The sequence below is a fragment of the Periophthalmus magnuspinnatus genome, chromosome 2 (assembly GCF_009829125.3).
Source record: "Periophthalmus magnuspinnatus isolate fPerMag1 chromosome 2, fPerMag1.2.pri, whole genome shotgun sequence".
Classification (NCBI taxonomy): Eukaryota; Metazoa; Chordata; class Actinopteri; order Gobiiformes; family Gobiidae; genus Periophthalmus; species Periophthalmus magnuspinnatus.
This window is the reverse complement of record NC_047127.1, coordinates 6,168,694-6,188,751: the sequence shown is the minus strand read 5'-3', so window position 1 is coordinate 6,188,751 and position 20,058 is coordinate 6,168,694. Positions and strand designations below refer to the sequence as shown.

General features: G+C 45.4%; 1 protein-coding gene across 2 annotated transcripts; it reads left to right on the top strand.

Moving 5' to 3' along the window:
- Positions 1 to 705: 705 nt before the first annotated feature.
- Positions 706 to 20,057, top strand: LOC117383614 (collagen alpha-1(XVIII) chain-like). Of its 2 annotated transcripts, XM_055227005.1 has the most exons (43): positions 706 to 1,086; positions 5,094 to 5,635; positions 6,116 to 6,196; positions 6,651 to 6,710; positions 8,066 to 8,135; positions 9,830 to 9,889; positions 10,891 to 11,033; positions 11,168 to 11,185; positions 11,899 to 12,105; positions 12,182 to 12,208; positions 12,280 to 12,342; positions 12,421 to 12,504; positions 12,570 to 12,620; positions 12,692 to 12,823; positions 12,899 to 12,952; positions 13,084 to 13,125; positions 13,205 to 13,273; positions 13,557 to 13,685; positions 13,784 to 13,840; positions 13,923 to 13,949; positions 14,325 to 14,423; positions 14,493 to 14,528; positions 14,593 to 14,679; positions 14,868 to 14,903; positions 14,999 to 15,034; positions 15,103 to 15,162; positions 15,238 to 15,315; positions 15,387 to 15,422; positions 15,494 to 15,547; positions 15,631 to 15,696; positions 15,762 to 15,830; positions 15,904 to 15,934; positions 16,116 to 16,169; positions 16,244 to 16,278; positions 16,353 to 16,466; positions 16,538 to 16,685; positions 16,790 to 16,854; positions 17,110 to 17,238; positions 17,372 to 17,404; positions 17,477 to 17,986; positions 18,307 to 18,504; positions 18,693 to 18,799; positions 19,018 to 20,057. In XM_055227005.1, the coding sequence occupies exons 1-43, from the start codon at positions 762 to 764 to the stop codon at positions 19,223 to 19,225; spliced, it is 4,530 nt and encodes a 1,509-aa protein (XP_055082980.1). In that variant the 5' UTR covers positions 706 to 761; the 3' UTR covers positions 19,226 to 20,057. The 2 variants fall into 2 exon arrangements, with proteins under 2 accessions (XP_055082980.1, XP_055082987.1); XM_055227012.1 differs by lacking the exon at positions 9,830 to 9,889 and having other exon boundaries at positions 19,018 to 20,044.
- The last annotated feature ends 1 nt before the right edge of the window (position 20,058 follows it).

Below are 20,058 nucleotides of genomic sequence, written 5' to 3'. Positions count from 1 at the left end.
GTGTGAGAACCTGCTTTATCCCAGGGTTTAGTCCCACCACGGAGATCTCCCCGGAGACCTCACTCTTCTTCAGCTGTTGTCGGACGCTCTGCCACTTCTCAGTCTTCCCCTTTTACGCACACTTTCCCATCGGTCTGTTATAAGTACAGACAGGGTGCATGGGAGGAACTCCAAAATGTCCTGGAAAACGTTTGGGAAAAGTTTGGGTCTCTAGTTTGATGGGATGGAAAATCGAACTTCAAATGTCTGGGTGGAGTAGACTAGCATGTCCAGAGGGTCACAGGTGGATCAATAGTAGCTCTCTACAGAATCACCTGTTCTGTTTATCTATCTTTAAGAGTAAGGTACATTTTATTGTCGTCTGCATTTGACCTAGCAAGAGCAGTGTGCACCCAGGGACGGACCTATTTCCAGATCTTGAGCAACTCTTGGTCAGAACAACCTTAGCTGGAGGATTTTACATATTGTGAATGTTTTGGGTTGTTTAAGCTTCACACTCTTCTCTTCCTACTATGGAAAAAAATGTCTATTTTTGGACTAAAGCCCTAAAAAACGGAAATTCTGATCCCAATAGTTCTTTGTGTGTAGTGCCATGATGATTCATACTAACAAGAGGCCCATGCAGTGTTGAGAGGAGGGGCGTGTTCTGGATGGGTAGCAGAGGGAGGGTCCCAGTATTCCCCTTCCATCTGCTGTGGACCCTAGCATCAGTGTTGGTCAGCGCGGTTGGAGCTAGCAGGTGTGGGCCTGCTGTAGCCAGGATGAGGGGGACTTCTCTGGTTCTTGTGTTCTTGTGCGTTGGGGATCTGGAGGGATGGTGGTGGCACAAGGTCCCCAAGACCATCACCACGGAGGAACCAGTGCAGACCACTCCACAGATAGGGACCACCTCTCCTTCTCCCTCTGAGAACCTGGAGAACCACAGCCTTACCAGGGTGGGAGAGGCAATCCTAAACGTGGCTACAGGAATCAGTAAGTTAGTAGAGGAGTGGGACCAGAACATGTCCTTGACACCCGCTCCGACTCCAGATGCTACTAACGGGACTCTACTGGAGGACGTCGCTAACGCTAACACCACCACGACGGGTAATCCTGACGGGGGCTGCAGTGGCGGGAGGGGGGCAGAGGGGGTGAGCGGGTGCGGGGCGGGGTCATGTCTCCCCGTGCCCTCCGATTGGCCGATGTGTGCTAGCAAGCGACCGGCATTTTTTAGCCTTCCCAATTATCTGAATCACACCTCGGTGGAAGAGGTGGAGACGGCGCTTGGGCAGTGGGCGTGGCTAGTGCAGACAGGTTGCCATCTCGTCGCAGAGGCATTCCTGTGCCATCTGCTGGTGCCCACATGCCCCCCGCCCGCTGCCCCCCTGCCCCTGGCCTGCCGCGGGTTGTGCCATGAGTTGCAGGACAGATGCTGGGAGGTTCTGAAGGATGGCGAGCTGCCCCTGGACTGTGAGCTGCTGCCCCACTCTGAGCACTGTGTGTCGGTTATTTTCTGCAAAGGTAACTGGGTTTGAATGTATGGCGTAGGGTGCATACATTCAGAACTCCACGTGGCTGTGTGCTCTGGCCTCAAACGTGTCTGCATGGGTTTACTGCATGAGTCCAATGTCCCAGTGTGTGCTAGCTTACATTTAACCTATACTTGTTCTCATGCTTAAGCTAGGCTCTGTTCACATGACCATCTAAACAGCATTTTGAGCTGGAGGGCTGGTCAGAATTTGATGGTAGAATTTGACATTTAAAGGTGCACTGTGTAACCTTTCAGCTGGAGAGTCCGCCAGCTCTTTGTCTCCATGGAGATATCATAGCTTTGCCTAGAATGTTGCACAGTATATCATTAAACAAGCCAAAGAAGCTGGAGATTTGAGCAGAAAAGTTACTGGTTACTTATTATATAAATGCAAGATTAATGCAATAGTGTGGAACATTCCAGGCAAAACAATAACATCTCCATGGAGACAAGCAGGTGGCAGACTCCCCACTGGAAAAGTTACAGTGCACCTTTAAGTGATATTGCAGATATTTGGGCTAAATATCTGTTATTAAAATGGCTTATAAACAAAAACAACTGCATAATTTTCTCACAATAAAATTAAAAATAGTAGGATTATTGACAGGATTTAAAACTATAGAAAGTGCATTTTCAATTTTATTTTTTCAGTGTTTTTCTTTTTTCAAATCTCACCTATTGGCAATGATGAAAACTTGGCAGTTGATAGTAACAATATCAACAGTAACAATCCTCCATATTGTTTAGACTTGACAGTGGAGCATGTGTGTATAGATGCCTTCACTGCACCACTCATGTCCATGTGGAGTACATCATGTCCGCTCCCACACCGTCCTGCAGTCCTGCGGGGCTGCTCTGATAATTTTGTATTTTCCATATGCGTTTGGATAACCCAGAGGTCAGCTTTACACAAGCGCTGCCAAGAGTTACACACTCCATCTGTAAGCTAATGGTATAGTGACTGTTTTAAGGCAATATTTTATACAGTTATTTGGAAGAGTAGACGCAACAGGAAAGTTTAGCTGCGCCTTGATATTAAAAGCGATGGTCCGATTTTAGAATGGTGTGAGGCCTTAAATTAAAGCTGCACAATGTAATTTTCTTCTGGTAAAGGATCTGCCACATGCTTGTCACCGTAGAGCTGTTTTTTGCTTTGTGCAGAACGTTCCACAATTTTGCATTTGTGGCGTATTTATCTTCATGTAGAAAAGTAGTTGATTCCACCAGGCCAAGTTACAAGTCATATCTATGGAGAGGCGACTACTGCTCATAAAAAGATGTCATGCTGTGGAACACTAGGCAAAGCGATAACATCTCCATGGTAACTGTCAGCAGACACCTCACTGGAAAAGTTACATAGTGCACATTTAATTATGCATGATAACATTATAGAGGATTGTAATGCCATTTGAAACCCAGAACTCATTAGTTTAAATTAGCTTGTTGCAGCTGTTGTCTAGTGATTAAGACATTTTTAGAGCGCTTACATTGCACTGCCCCCTCCCCTGTATAACTTTGTCCCTTATTTTGTCATAATCACGTGATATTTTCTCCTTTTCCATACATTTTACAAGACTTTTTTTTACATTTTTCCTGTTGTGATCAGCTGCTCGGGAATGTGTGGAGGGACAAAGCGCTGGCCTGTAATGCACTGTAAAAAGAGTGGGAGACAAATACTGGCTGTATCTCTGGTTAAGGCGTTGGACAGCGGAGCCTTGTCATCCGGGCGACAGTCGGTCTGTTCAAGGGGTCAAAGGTCGTGCCGGGGTCCCTCCTACTACTGACCTATGTGGTCCCCCGCGTATCATTGTAGTAATAACTTGGGATGGAGGGAATGTATGTGGAAATTTAAATGTAATAATAGGGTTCTGAAAAGTATCGAAACTCAATACTAACTGATACTAAAACTACGGTAATATTGAAACTAGATACTCATTTGAGCAGGCATTGATACTAAAAAAGTCTCATTCACAAGACAAAAATGAACCTTTCGTGAGTAGCTTTAGAATGATTTTGAGCTGTATCAGGACCAGTATAAGACACATAGACTAGTACTAATATAAAAGAAAGTTCTAATGTCTGAATAAATGGTGTTTTTTATTATAGTTGTGGTATCGGAATCAGTTTCGTGTCTATTTTTTAGTATCAAAATTGATTTGGGAATTTTAGTATCGTGACAACACAACTTAGTCAGTAAATTAGTCGTAAAACTCTATAAAATTGTCCCTGGGAGCATAGCCAACCACAGCATCCATATGGGACATTCATCAAATCTGTAACTGTCTTGTCCAACTCTGGGAACGCCTTTGTCCTTATGTCCGCTCCGTCCTGTCCCCTCATGTCCACTTTCCCACACACTGCTGCTCTGTGCTATTTCCTCTGCTACACGATTCTCAACTATAAACTCAAATTGGAGGCACTTAAGTGATAAATCAAGAGGGAGACATGTTCTAACTCTTAAAAGGACCACTGTCTTTTTCTTTGCTAAACCTTGTTCTGCTATTTGCGGTTTTGTACTGAAACACGTTGCTGCTGCTGCTTACTCAGCCTAAAGATATGATCATGTTTACACAACATCAAAATCACATTGTATGAAGATAAATGATGACAAGATGAAGTGCAAACTAGCTCTTGTTAGATCTTGTCATAGTGTTTGCCATGGAAAATGTGGTAACCGATTATGTTACACTGGTTAGAGCTTTCACCACCCAATGCGAAAATTGGCAGATTAACTCCAGCTTCAGCCTGTGTGTATTATAGTTGTGTTCTTGTGCAGGACACTTCACCCACCCTGCCTATGTATGAATGTGGTGGTCAGAGGGGGCCAGTGGTGCAGATTGGCAGCCGTGCATCCTTCAGGCTACCCCAGGGCAGCTGTGGCTACAATAGTAGTTTTCCACATCTGAGTGTGGAGTGAATGAATAATGCAGAGAATTTTAAAGTGACTCTGAGCATCTGGAAAAGCTGTTATTAATATTAATGTTGATGATAATCATACTGACGCATGACCAAATGTGAAGCAGCGCTGTTACTCGCACATTCTCTGCTGTAAAATAGTTTAAAATCCCAGGTATTGGTGAAAACAGATTTGTACACTGTTTTTGTTCTCTTCATTGAATCACAGGACAATTGTAGTTCATACAATGTTCACCAACTTACCTGAAGGGGGCAGTGATATTGTGATCCCCATCATGCCCTTGTGTCTTTGGGCAAGACACGCTCCCACCTCCAGTGTCTGTGCACATTGGTGTGAATGTGTATGTGTGTTTGTGAAAACACAAGACAACAGTTGAAATTTAGACCTGGGTTACAATCTTGTTTGTTTATTTGTGTATCAATGATGCTAATTAACCTGCACTGTCCAGACAAATAACAGTATGTCTTATGTGTGTCTGTGGAAGTATCATTTTAGTTTAAATTTAGACAAAGCAGACAAAAAAGTTCTGATTTGTTCTCAAGAATTTAGGGCAGCAGTGTGAATGCCTGTTGTAAATATGATCAATAATGTGATCCTTGTAATTACTAAACAAAAATCCTGCTGATATAAGCTTAATGACAGAGTTAACTGTTGTGTGATGTGCAGGTGACCGCGGCCTGACCTTCCTTCAGCTCCTGGGGGAGGGGTCCTGGGACAGTGCCAATCGAGGGTATGGCCCACGGGGAGAGTCATCATACGTGTTCAGCCGGGGGTCCGTGTCGGGACAGCCGGCTCTGGCTCTGTTGCCCAACCCCTTCTACAGGTACTTCTCCATGCTCTTCCACATCAAACCCACGTCCAATGCCGCATCCGTGCTGATGGCGGTCACAGATGGCCCTCAGAGAATCATGTACGTTGGGGTGAAGCTGAGCGAGGTGCAGGCTGGGAAACAGAAGGTGCAGTTCTTCTACACAGAGCCCGACTCGGAGCGCTCCTATGAGGCCGCTAGCTTCACGGTGCCCAGCATGGTGAACACGTGGTCCCGCTTTTCCCTGGCCGTGTTCGAGGAGCTGGTCACCTTCTACTATGGCTGTGACTCCGACCCTCAGACCGTCCGCTTCGAACGCTCACCCGACCCCATGGATCTGGACAAGGCCTCAGGGGTGTTCATAGGCCAGGCTGGGGGAGCAGACCCAGACAAGTTCCAGGTAGGATTAGGCCAGAGAGAGCCATCTTTATGTCTGAAGTCATATTTGCCTTATGGAGTTTTAAAATGGAGCGATATGTTCCTGTAAAACAACAGAACAGAAACCTTGACCAGAACTAAGAACCAGAACAAGAGATCCATTCTGCAGATGTGTCTAGGATCAGTGATGGTAGAAATTAAAAAGTCTGTAAGTACATTTTTAGGTATATGTACTTACCTTTACTTCACTACATATGAGAGCAGGTATCTTTCTACTCCTCTACATTTTAACTAGAAGTACTTGCCCATGCTCTGTGATTTGAGGAATGATTTGTAGCACATTCATGGTGACATCCTGCCTAAGGGTACATACAGTTAGAGTTAGAGTGATCAAGAAATGTATTTGAACTAGAGCTAGCTCACAGGAAACACAACTGTAATATTTTGGTTCTCCATTCACTCACAGACAAATGAGTGTAAGTGAAGCCCCATGTGATTTCAGGGCGAGGTTCTGGAGATGAGGCTGGTGGGGAACTCTCGAGAAGCTGAGCGCCTCTGTGACGGAGATGACGACTCGGACGCGGTGAGTGAGGACCTTATTTCTCATGGTTACTCCAGCGGGCTTGTAGTTTTAAACGCAAGTCCCAGTTGTAGTTCTGAATAGGCCTGTACAATATGTCAAAAACCAATATGCTCATGCTCAAAATATCTTATTTATAGAACGATGTTGTAACTGTAGTTTAGACCTCACCAAATATGTTCTGAAACGCATGGGGTTCTTGTATTAGTTTATCAGTTCAATCCTTGAGTTGTTTACACACTCTGAATGGAATCCTACTTGTATATATCGCAAATCTAATCTAATTACTTGTCAGGAAGAATTAATTTTGATCTCTTTCCCAACATTGTACACCCCATGGATTTGAACTTTTGTCCCTGAGAGCAGAAGAGCTTTGACAGGGCATGTAGCACTCTCCATGGACTTGTATTGCACTAATAATAGAGCTTATAAAATCCTTTTGTTATTGTTTCTGTAGGCGTCTGGGGACTTTGGCAGTGGAGCTGGAGAACGCACAGAAACTATCTACACAGTCAAGGTTAGCAGTAATGTAACATGCAGCTTCTTAGAGTAGCTGCATAAGATGTGCTCACTTTTCACTATTTTGTAACCTGTACATTATAATCATTCCTATAGAGGTTTGTACTAGCCATAATACATGCTCATTTACTAATTGCTAATGACTTCTCCAGTTGAAGCATATGTAGCTGCTTGCAACAGGAAGGGCATCTAGCATAAAACAGATACAGCTCAGTTGGCATGTTCACTGTGACAACGCTAATCCATATTGCATAATCAGAATAATTAGCAACTTCAAGGTGCACTTTTAAGTTTTCTGGTGGGGGGGTCTGTCACACTTGTTTCCATGGAGATAGATAAGTTCATTCTTCATTGTGGAAACTTCTTGGGAAGAAATAACTCGAGGTGGGACAAGATCTCGTGCCACAATAATGCGCAAATAATTTTATGAGATTTTTTTCCCCATTTACATTTAGATTGGACCAAAAAATGGTTAAGGATTGGTGAGTTACATCCCTGGAGAAGCTGTAGTTTAAAAAAAGATAGGACTAGGCAGTGCAACAGACTGTCACAATTTTGGGATACTTTAGGCAAAGAAATGGGGAAAATATTTGGCTACACGCTACCATGAACATGCATAATGATGTATTTTGGGCAAACCACTGACTTGCACATCCCAAAAAAGGACTGTTATTTAATCAAGATATTATTGGCAGCATTAAAAAAAAAAAGCCACTACGCGCAAATGGCATAAGGAAGATCCCCTAACGCTTGACAACTGGAAAGACATTGTGGAAGAAATTTGCGTTATGGACATATATTCTAAGGTTAAAAAAAATATGAAGGACACTGGGAAAAATGGAAATGGTATTTAAATGACAGCTGGCCGATTGTTCATTGTTTATCTTATGTCTTTTGAAAACATTAAAATTTAAGTAAAAAAAAAAAAAAAGAATAAAATTATAATTTCAACAAAAAAATGTGTAAAATAAATGTAAAAAGTTTCATTTTAAAAACTGTATACCAGGTCGCACAATTTATTTAATATAAACTATTTCAAAATCTTCTTGTCTCGTTCTCATGGACCCAATTTGGAAATTTTGTCTCACCGCACCCCAGAAAAAATCTCCATGGAGACAAGCTGGTGAAGAACCCTGCATCTGAAAAGTTAGACAGTGCACCTTTAAAATCTCTATTGGATTACTGTTAGGTTATATATACGAAGACTGAATCCTAAACTCTATGTGAAAATTACTGTCTGCGGGCTACAGAACTGTGAACAGTGGCTTAACTAGCTTGACGTGTCTCCTGATATCTACCACTCACCACCTCCCAGCCAACGCACTTTTGAACTATGGCTGTGTTGTGTTGCAGACCACCCCCCCCTCTCTGCGGCCGGTCCCGGAGCCTCCAATCGTAGCGTCCAAAGGGGGCAGGATGACAGGTAAAATCCCTCCGTGTGTGGAGCTCTGCCGTGGCCTGTCCGGGCCTGGGGCGGATTCCTGCGTGAAGGCCCTGTTAAAGCAACATCAAACTGCAGTGTGATTTAGATTCATTTAAGCAGACTTTCTATACAGAGGCAGCAGTGGGTTTAAGTGCATGTGACAAGTTAGACCGCCTAGTTTTTTAATATTATTTTATACGTCCTGGTTGGATATGAGAGCAGATATGACACAAGTATTGATACTCTGCAATGACATCACTCTGAGGGGGTTCTGCATGTATGTCTATGGTGGAATGTTCAGCAGTTACCATGATGACACCATGCACCAATTAAAAAAGTTTGTCAAAGTCTGAAAACTCAAGAAAAACTACAAAATGGACTTTCAAGTGGACAGCGGATCATCAATACAAGAGTTCATGGTCCTGTTTTGTAGTGATTAAATTCAATTAAAAATTGTTGACTGGTGCTAGCTAGCTTGTGACAGTAATGTTATTTGAGAGGGACTTGTTTAAAAGCACAAATCAGCTCACTTGTCGCATAGTTCCAGCTAAGTCAGTTCTTTCTGGCCAGAATGTTAAAACAAAGCTCAGATTAAAGTCTAACTTGAGCTTTAGACAGAGTAGTGCCTACAGTTAGCATCATACCCCCAGGGAATGTTGATGACATCAGCTGCAAAGTATCAATTTGCATAACTGAAAGTCAAGCAACTATCTTCAAGGGATAGATCATCTTTTTTATGTAGGAAGAATGGGTACAAGCTTCTTTCTTCTCTTTCTTATTATGCAGAATTTCAGTTTTTGGAGTTTTTACCCATGTTATCTATGATTACAGATGTCCCAATATAGCCTTTTCAGACCGGGTTAAGTAGCATAATCTCTATGGAACTGCACTGTGTAAAACAAAGTCAAAACCTTATGAGACATCCCAGGATAAGATTGATGGAGTATCCAAATCCTGAAAAGATATTGTGGAGCTGATCCTCACACACTATAATGTTGTATCATCAAAAACATACCCGAGCCTGTTTTATTTCATTGGTGCACGTTTCGGTAATCCAGCGTGTTTGTTCAGTGTTTAACATCACCTTAAATTATTGGCAGCTGACGTGTTTACAGCTTGATACAAAGTTTACACTGTCACGGTCAGAGATGCAGGTATCTACTGGTACATGGTATTTCACTTTTAAGATAACAAGCCTGCTGAGGTATTTTCCATACTCGTGATTAATACTAAAACTAGAGATTGTCTGACATGCATTTTTCAAATTAACTTACCGCTTTTGTAAAAATAATAACATAATGTATTTATCTGGGGCATAAGTTCATATTCTCACTCATGAGTTTGTTCAGAAAGACGAATGGGATGTACTGAGGACACTTGGGACAGACTAGCAAAGACCGGGTCAGTGCAGACAAAATATCGGTGCCAAATATCAGCAAAATGTTCAATACCAGACCAATACCAATAGCTGGGGACCTCCTCCGATACTGTATTTAAACGATAAACCATTTCTGTCAAAAATTCTCATGTTAAATTATACAACTTCTTTAGGGTAATATTACAAGGGTATTTACTCCCACACAAACATGAATCCTACTCCCCGCACTGATATAGGCGCATATCATGTGTACATAGAAAATAGTTACAGAACTAGAGCATCCTGATCAGTGAATGTGCCTTCTGTGTGACTGTAGAAATCAGATATAAAGATCCCGCGGTGGAGCACAGCTGGTCTGGACGTCCGGGTCCCAGAGGTAGGTGTGAGGTCCCTGGGGCCCCTGCATGTGAGTACCCAATGGCCCTGCATGTGAGAGCCACGGGGGTGTTGTGTTTTGGGGCCATTCTATCTGTGTTAGAATGTGCCGTTCCAGCTGCGGGAGAGAGGGCCGCCTGTGGTTAGGGTCATGCGGTTCATGTACTGTGGTTCGTGTACTGTCAAACTGCCAAAGCCCATACATGAGAACAGTGGAGTGTTGCCCTCTGCTGGAGATATGCTTGTATTACAGTGTGATGTGGGACAGAGGGTAGAGTTGGATGGTGGGTGGAGACACGTTGGGTTGGACTTGAGAGATTAAAACATGATCATTTTCATCGTTTATGGTCTAATACAGCTGCTGCAGTCTTACATCCCATTGGTATAAATATTGGTCTTACTGTTGATCTTATTTTATCCTTATTTTAAAAACAAAGATATAGATGACCAATGATTCATTCGCTCCACATCTGTCACTGAAATAAGCAAATCAATCTTGGACAGCTGTGTTTGAGCCTGGCTTCAGACGCAGCGGAGGATGTGCTGGTCAGACCGATATCCCTCTGTATAAAAACTTCAGAAAGATATCAGTTTGGACTCAGGCAAACACCACCTATCTATCTCCATGGAGTCAACAGGTGACATCACAAGGTCAAGTTACAAGTTAGATCTGTGGAGAGATAATCGCATTCATAGTAACAATGCATTAGTAAAAATATAATTTCAGCAGTAAAAAAAAACATGTAATTGACCGAATACAAGATAGCCAAGTTTCTCCAAAATCTCCATGGAGACAAGCAGCTGAAAAATCCACCAAACCAAAAAGGTTTCATGATTCACCTTCAAATCTCAATTTTTGCTTCTACTTTATTGTGAAAATTGTAAATATGTGGGACAGGGTACAAAGTTCTTCAAGCCATAAACTGGAATGGAACGTTTGGGGAGCCTCACACTGGGACCCAGGCTCTGGTCTCTTTAACGCTCCTGTCGTGTGACCCTCAGGTCCGGGTGGGGCCAAGGGAGAAAAGGGCGACAGAGGAGAGAAAGGTACCAAGGGGGATCGGGGCATCGCAGGACCCAAAGGAGAGGCGGGAACCACGCACACATCAGGGTCCTCCACTGCTGGAACTGAGCGAGGACAGAAGGTAGGGCAGGTTGGGAGGGACAGAGGGTCAGGGGCAGGTTTAGAGGGGGTGGGTTGGCAGTTGCGGGGCAGTAGGGGTGGGGTATCTGGTCTACTGTGGCCATGTGACTCATACTCGTGTCGTCTTGTTTTCAGGGAGAAAAAGGGGCAAAGGTAAGTGACCCTATCTGGCATTCCTTTCAACCTAGTCCTAGTTTAGTCCTGGTTAGGTCCTGAGTTAGTCCTGGTTCTAAACTGGTTTAGACCTGGGTTTAATCCTGGTCTAGTTACTATTTAGTTCTGGTTTATAAATGGTTTGGACGAGTTCTGGTTTAGTTCTGGTCAGTTGTGGGTTATTCTCATTGAGTCCTTTTTAATCATTTAGATAGTCCTCTTGAACAGTACCTTGGCATACCTTATTGGTCTACTTTTATTTTAAATGACTTGGCCTTAAGTCTTCTGTTCCTCTTTTCTAATCCCAGCCCACAGAGAAGGGCAGCCAATGGAGAAGAGAGGCTGGTGTTTCCTATAGGCTTTACTCTGGGGGTGGGGTTTACACATGAGGAATAAAGACTCTGAGGAGGAAAGTCTTCTGACTTCCCAGTGATGTTTGGAACTCCCCAGCACAGAGGGATATGATGTGCCTGTTAGCTGATTAAACTGGCACCCTCTTCAGGACAGTATCTGTGTAGCTGTGAGAGCCAATACACCCCGATGTTGAGATAAATCTGGCCTCTGTGGTGCTGCTGTGTGGTGTTGTCTCTGCCTAATAAATTATTTTGGTTCACAAAGCCTCAGCTGTGGACAGTGGACATCTGAGACATTGCACATGGAGGATGTTCTTTCCTTACTGTCATCACTTTGTATATTATTTTTAATGACCCCAGGGCAGCTCAGGCATTGGTTACCCTGGTAACAAAGGGGATCGTGGGCTCCCAGGACCACAAGGGCCCCCTGGAGCCCCAGGACCTGCAGCAGAGGTGGTCCGACTTGGAGACGGCTCTGTCGTGCAGCAAGTACCTGGACCTCAGGGACCTCCTGGATTTCCAGGTCTGGATGGGCCTCCCGGTCCTCCAGGAGCAGACGGAGAACCGGTGAGAGAGAGAGAGGAATGTTTTATCAACTTTTATTATGTTAAATAAATTTGTTTGTCTTGGCTTTTTTGTACAGGGAGATCCAGGCGAGGATGGGAAAGTTGTAAGTCTTTTCATACACTCAAATTGAACACATCAAATTTTGTGATATTGATATTTTTAACAATTTTTCAGGGGCAACCGGGCCCCAAAGGGCCTCCTGGAAGTAAAGGCAGCTCTGGAGCCAAAGGACAAAAGGTGATGCCTCGGGACATGAACTTTTTTATACTTTATTCATTTCACAGTCACATTTTTTGACTGCATTGCTTTACTTAGGGAGAGCGTGGAGAAGGGCAGCCAGGGCCCCGTGGGCCCCCAGGACCCCCTGGACCTCCAGGATTGGGTAGTGGTGACCGACCTGTAAGTTCTGAATAAGAGATGTTTGAGATGAGAGCTCTTCTATGAGTGACTGTGATGTGTCTTAGACATTCCTGGATATGGAAGGCTCTGGATTTGCAGATATGGACAAAATCAGGGTAATTTACTGAGCCTACACACACTGCTCATGGAGTGTACTATAATGTCTGCTAACTGCACTTTTGTACAGGGCCCCCGTGGTCCCCCAGGCCCTCCAGGCCCTCCTGGTCCTCCCGGGACATCAGTCGCGTTTGATGCCAATGGTCCAGTGGCCATTGGACCTCCTGGACCACCAGGACAGGATGGAGCACCCGGTCTACCTGTAAGTACCAGATCCAGGAGTTTATGTTGTAAACTGTAGTACACTGTGTAATTGGGATTTTGTGCATTGATGCAGGGACCTCCGGGACCTCCTGGAGCATCAGGTCAACCCGGACCCAGAGGAGAGAAGGTACTCTAGTGGTTGGGTTCTTTACAGCACCTAAACTCAAAGAGAAAGAATAATAGTAATATATTTTAATTAGGAAACAAAGAGGACATGGCTGTCCCGGTCTCTAATGGCTGTGTGCTGATTTTTTACAGGGAGACTGTGGAGACATGAGCTCCTCAGGAGGGGGCCAGAAGGTGAGTGCACTGGTCTGACCCTGTCCTCACACTACTGTACCATTGAGCCATGCTTTAGCTCTCCTCTTGGTTTCTCCAGGGCTCCGGTTTTTTCGATGGGCTCTTCTCTTACTTTAGCCCTGCCCACTCGCTGTTTAACGCCTCTGAGGTACTGATCGGGCTGTTACTGTCTACTGTTCTCTGACTTGTGTTCTCATTCTGTACTCCTGACACATGCATGTTCTTAGACATTTGGAGCTCTCACAGTGTCCCTGCACTGGTCCAACCTCAAGGATAGAAACTTCTACTAGATCCCCGTCTTCCACTCTTACTTACAGATAGAGCTGCACTTATAATGTAGTAACAACCTATGCCATTGCATTTCTCCTGTTTCTTGGCCCATGGTGGACTATGACATACTCTTGTCCTGCTCATACACTCTTCTGTGACAGGGTGCTCAGGGTGATCCAGGACAGCCAGGCACACCTGGACAGACCGGGCTAGCAGGTCTCCCAGGACCAATGGGACCAATGGGACTTCCGGGACCCCCAGGGCCTCCAGGCCCCCCCTACGGTGTCTATGTGAGCATAAACACACTGGTCACAGATAGTATTTCTATATTTTGTGAATCTTGGCATTTCTATTCCATTTCATATGTAATATGTGTAATGTCTTCCAGGATGGTGATGTGGGGAACAATGGTATATCAACTATCAGGGGCCCTCCGGGGCCAGAGGTACTGTTCCTCATGTTCTGTGGTTCTTTTGTTGGCAGTCTCTCTATTTCTTTCCTAATGCCTGTGTCTTGTGCTTGTGTAGGGCCCACCTGGTGTCCCCGGGCTGCCTGTAAGTATGACAACACAATGAACTCAAATCTACTGTAGGAGCACACTGTGAAACATGTGTTAGGAAAAAGTACCTCACTCTGAAATCACTTGCCTGTGACTTATATGGTATTTTACAAGTTCTAGGCTGATCCCTAAGCTTTAAGTAGGAAACTAGGTCTGTATTACTTGACCTGCATGCTCCCATTAGCGAACCTATTACCACAGTTGTACATGTGACTCCTCTCATTACCACAGCTGTACATGTGACTCCTCCCATTACCGCACCTGTACATTTGACTCCTCCCATTACCGCACCTCCAGTGTCCATCATAGCCTATACATTCTGATTTGGTTTCGTAGACTCGCATGTAATGACTAAATTAATATTTTCCAGGGGAAGCCTGGTTTACCTGGCAACCATGGAGACAAAGGTGCTGAAGGCCCCAGGGGCCCTCCTGGGATCCCCGGCCTAGATGGCTTTCCTGGACAGGAAGTATGGCCCACTCAGCTCACTTTGGTTTGAAGATTGTTGTTTATAAGTTTTAATGCAGCGTCTTTTTAGGGAGCAAAAGGAGACAAAGGAGTCAAAGGAGAGATGGTCAGTGTCAGTTGGTCTCTATTTGTACACTGAGCTGGAGTGTAATGTGTAATATGTTTTCCAGGGTTTACCTGGGCGAGAGGGTGGCCCACCTGGACCTCCAGGCCCTCCTGGGCCTCCAGGACAAATAATCTACCAATCTGCAGGCGATGTAAGTCTGTGAGATGACAAAATATCAGCTTCAAAACACACAAAACTCATCCACTAATAAGAATCTTAACAATCCATATTTACGTATATTGACTAACTGTCACTGCTCCGGCCTGCTCTGCACACTGCACTGACCTGCGCTGACCTGCACTGCACACCGTACTAACGAGCCTAACTGTCTTGCTGTAGAATAACGACATTTATTGGAACGAAGGGTGGGAGGAGGTGAGTGCAGCCCTTTGCCCATCACATGATACCTGGTGAAAGATTCTGTCACTTTCAAAGATGATTTCCCTGTTTAATGGACTGTTTGATTTCAGGGGAGAATTGGTGCTGTGGGTGCAGCAGGAGCCCCGGTAAGTCTTAAAACTAAAGCAGCATGAGACCTAATGTAAATACGATGCTGAGTCTTATGTCCTTGCAGGGGCCAGTAGGAGAGAAGGGTGACAAGGGAGATGTGGGCCCTCCTGGATATGCCCCCAAGGTATTTGCATTAACTGAAATTAATACATTTGGAGTGAGACTGTTGCTTCTGGTGTAACCCATGTGCTGTGCTCAGGGCGAGAAGGGTGAGCCTGGCATCATCATGGGGCCGGACGGGCGACCCATGTATCTGGGTGGTCTCGCTGGAAAACCGGTATAAACCTGATTATTATTCACTTATCTTCTGAAATGTCAGCTCAATGTCTAACTTTGTGTCTGTTACAGGGGGATCCAGGGCCCCCAGGACCCATGGGACCCGCAGTATGTACTACGCTGTTTATCATCAGTATTGATCTTATTTTGGCTCTGTTCTAACTGTGATGTCTTCTCAGGGCCCAGTTGGACCTCAAGGACAGAAGGGAGAGATTGGTTTCCCTGGTCGTCCGGTAGGTTCACTGGATATGTTGTACAGAAGATTCAACATGTTTCATTACTGGAGTTCATTTCTCTTTTGTGCATGTGCACTCAGGGCCGTCCTGGACTCAATGGGGCCAAAGGAGAGAGAGGCGACTCCAGTGGGGGATACTCATACCCTGTAAGTACAAAACATATGTTATAGAACTCCTCAGAGGGTCAGTGCTCAGTCTTGCTTTTGCTCAGGGGCCTCCTGGTCCTCCGGGGCCCCCTGGACCTCCTGGACCCCCTGCACCCTATGTCAACACACACACGGTGAGTTGTGTTTCAAAGTCATTTTTTTGACTGCATTTTCAATCAATATGAAATGTGTTTTCTTGGGTTTCAGGGCTATGATGACCACTCCAGGCACTATCCAGGTGAGTCCTCTACATGTCCTCCTATACTGTGTTTGTCCAAAAGGAGCAGAGTTCACAGTGGCTAGCACCCTCACCTCACAGTATGAAGGTCCGGGGTTTTGATTCCTGTGCTTGGGTCTTTCTGTGATGTCACATGTTCTCTCCATGCCAGATTATAACTGTGGTCTTTTTTCCTAAACAGCAGCAAAAGGAGACAAAGGTGATCGTGGAGAGCCGGGTTTCCCAGGTCTGCCAGGTATTCTAAAATCAACATCAAAAATTTTTGTGATTTGTAAAAAGTTGAGTCTGATTCATAATTTCATTTTATAGGAGGGGGATCCCAGTTTGACATCCATACACTGAGGGTAAGGAGCAGTGAACCACTACAAGTCTATTTTATCTAGTATCAAAGTCTCATAGTATATGTGATCTTGTTCAGGGTCATTTCAAAGGAGAACCAGGATCTAAAGGAGAGAAAGGAGAGCCAGGTGGTGGATACTATGACCCTCGCTATGGAGCAGGTTTTGGATCTCCAGGAGCACCCGGCCCTCCGGTACATGGAGGTCTTTTCAGGAGACTCACTTTTGATTCTAATGATATTAACATCCCTGTGCTCTCACTCAGGGCCCTAAAGGAGACTCCATTATGGGGCCACCTGGATTTCCGGGACTGCCTGGTTCTCCAGGACGAGGCATTGATGGTCAGCCAGGACCTCCAGGGCCTCCCGGACCTCCAGGACCGACTGTATCTGTAGATGGACGGGGTGTACAGAGTGAGTCAGTAGACTGTCTAGACCCTGCGCTGTTCACCAGATTCATTGTAAACATAAATATGCTGGCACTATAATTCCGTTTACCTCAGTGTTTTCTTTGTCAGCCATCAGCATCCCTGGGCCCCCAGGACCCCCTGGAGCACCTGGTGTACCTGGACATTCTTCAGGGGTTTGTCATTTTCATATTCTCATACATTTTATATAAATACATCAGTGAAAACTTAATAATATTACATGTTCTTCATTAAAAATAAAGCAATGTATGTGTGACTAGGCTCCCAGAAGAGTGGCCACACCACATTTGAAGCCTGCTTTAGCAGCAGACCAAATCAGTTTATTTTCATATAAAGCATTTAGTACTTAGAGACACATTTACACCTTTACCCACAGTGTTTACATTCTGTAATGAGGAAGATTGTTGCAGGTGACGGTTCTGCGCACCTATGACACCATGAGAGCCACAGCGCGGGGGCAGCCCGAGGGCTCCCTGGTCTATGTCCTGGACCAGACCGACCTGTACCTCCGGGTCCGTGACGGAATCCGCCAAGTACAGGTGCCCCATACACTCCCTCACACAATGTCTGTCGACATTGTTACAGTGCTGTTATGATTATGGGAACATTTTTAAGTACAATGTTCCCATAATCATAACAGTGAATATATGACAACACTTGTTTCATTTCCAGCTCGGGAGCTACATTCCTCTGCCTTATGAAGATGTAAGTACACCCAATAAACAAGCTTTGCGTTTCATCATTTCTCTGGTAGCCTAATTGTTTTCATGTTCTTAGGGAAATGAAGTTGCTGCTGTGGTGCCACCCCCAGTTGTCCCCTACTCTCCAGATGTTCAGTACCCCTCTCAACCCGACCCTCGGTACCCCTCTCAGCCCGACCCTCGGTACCCCTCTCAACCCGACCCTCGGTACCCCTCTCAACCCGACCCTCGGTACCCCTCTCAACCCGACCCTCGGTACCCCTCTCAGCCTGACCCTCGCTACCCCTCCCAGCCAGACCCACAGCCCCCGTCTCAGCCGGAACCCCAGCCCCCTTCAGATCCCCGGTACCCCTCCCAGCACGACCCTCGCTACCCTTCCCAATCCGATCCGCGGTACCCTGCTCCCACTGACCCTCGTTTCCCCAGTTACACAGAGCGGATACACCAGCCAGATGGAAGGTACACAGTGCATGCGGCCCAGGACCGGAACTACCACCCCAACTTCCCCTACTACCCTGTCACCGCTCTGAGGCCCCCCAACAGGCCCCCCGCCCAGGAGCAGCATCAGCATACTGGTGCACCAGGGGTTAGTCTGCTCACAGCATTCTCATGTTCTCTTATGTCACATCACATGTTCTGTGTTTACATAAATTAGAGCCACAACAGTCAGAGCCAAACACACTTTTGCCATACTGAATGTAATAGTGTCGGGGTTATATGAGTTCATTCAACACTAATCACAAGATTGCACCCGTGCTCTAAATAAACCTGTCTTTTTCAACAGAATGTTGACTCCAGTTTAACACAGTGAAACAGAATAAGGCTATCACAAATGCATTAAAGTCATTAGTGTTTATCTGAGTGCTCCTAAGTCCTCCGTGTAACCTGAGTGATGCTGTGTTGCAGCTCCACCTGCTGGCTCTGAACAGCCCTCAGACAGGGGCCATGAGGGGCATCCACAGGGCAGACCTGCTGTGCTTCAGCCAGGCCCAGGCCATCGGGCTGAAGGGGACCTTCAGAGCCTTCCTCTCTGCGAAGCTCCAGGACCTGAACAGCATTGTCCGCAAGGCCGACCGCAATAGTGCTCCCATCCTCAACCTCAAGGTACTACACTATTGCATGTGCAGACACAGGGTTCATCAGTATTTCTTGTCACATATCGTTTATTACAGACAGCACTAATGACATAACTAATAGAACATGAGCTGCCCGTCTGGGCTCAAAATCACACGCTGCTCATTGCTCCACCTAGTGGTACATGTGAACTACAGCAGTGTATTGTGTTCTGTCAGGATGAGGTCCTGTTCGACAGCTGGGAGGACATCTTCAATAACGGCAGGATGAAGGATGTTCCTATTTACTCTTTTGACGGCAAGAACATCATGACTGACAGCACATGGTGAGTCCCCAAGGCCTCTGAGTTTGAGGGAGTGTGGTCTTATGGCTGACCTCTGACCCTGTGATCCTATGGCCAATCTCTGACCCTGCAGTTCTATTATAGACCTCTGACCCTGTAGTTCTATCCTTGACCTCTGACTCTGTGGTCCTATGCCTGACCTCTGACCCTGGGCTCCAATATCTGGCCTGTATTACACAGTTGTGTGTTCTTTGGTGCAGGCCTCAGAAGATGGTGTGGCACGGCTCGACAGCAGAGGGGCTGAGGCACATGGACAGTTACTGTGAGACGTGGAGAATGGGAGAGCAGACTCTAACCGGGATGTCCTCAGCTCTACAGAGCGGCCAGCTCCTCCAACAAACCTCCACCAGCTGCTCCAGCCCCCTCATCGTCCTGTGCATTGAGAACAGTTACCACCCCAGCTTCTAGACTGTCCCCCCCACACAGGGCCCTGGACGACTCTAAGGTGCTTGGGGCTCCTGGGGCCCCTAGGGCTCAGCCTCAGGTTGGGCTCTGCATGGTGACTGTAATCACATCACATTTGTTCATAAAGAAGGTTCTTCACTGGAGACTCATAAGAGATAACCTGCACAACAGAGAGGTCCCAGTGACCAATCACAGCGCAGGCTGGGGGAGGGGCCTCAAAGAGACAGTCTCTCATGAAGCATTCTAAAGTTTTGGATGCATAATTTCATTATGCTAATTTCTCAGTCACAAATAATGTGTGTGGAGTAATAAGTAAAAAGTTTATACTATAGTTTAAACAAAATGCTATTCCTTTGTGATGTCCCCCGGGGCCAGGAACAGTGCAGACCTCTGCATCTGCACACGACGAGGTGCTATGTAAATATGGCTTTTATACTTACAATGTGCCTATTGTTATTATAGTGTTTTGTGATCATTGTAATGTTTCCAAAATCAGGTAAAACCAGCCTTGAAAAGCCTATCTAGGGTCAAAGCTAGAACTTTAGAATATTAACTGTTAGTAGATTGTTTACCTCCTCAAAGGCATTCCATAAATATGTCGCAAAAATGTAATGTGTACCATAAGAAAGGGGGATAAGCCACACGACCCATGCACTGCTACAGATGTTATATAGCGTCTCTGAAACTTGTTCTTTTTGTTTTTTGTTATTGTTTTTTACTGATATTTTTTATGAAATTTGTAAACCGCAGTAGACAAAAACCTGTCCCAGTGCCCCTGTAACCTGCATGAGCACCACTCAAACACTGAACTGCTGCAGTTAATAAAAAACGTGTGA

Bases quoted from the DNA above. Each gene is read 5' to 3' on its own strand.
- LOC117383614 (XM_055227005.1), top strand. From the start codon at position 762: ATGAGGGGGACTTCTCTGGTTCTTGTGTTCTTGTGCGTTGGGGATCTG. The intron at 12,824-12,898 runs GTAAGTACCAGA...GCATTGATGCAG, and splicing joins ATGGAGCACCCGGTCTACCT to GGACCTCCGGGACCTCCTGG. The intron at 16,855-17,109 runs GTTTGTCATTTT...AGATTGTTGCAG, and splicing joins TACCTGGACATTCTTCAGGG to GTGACGGTTCTGCGCACCTA.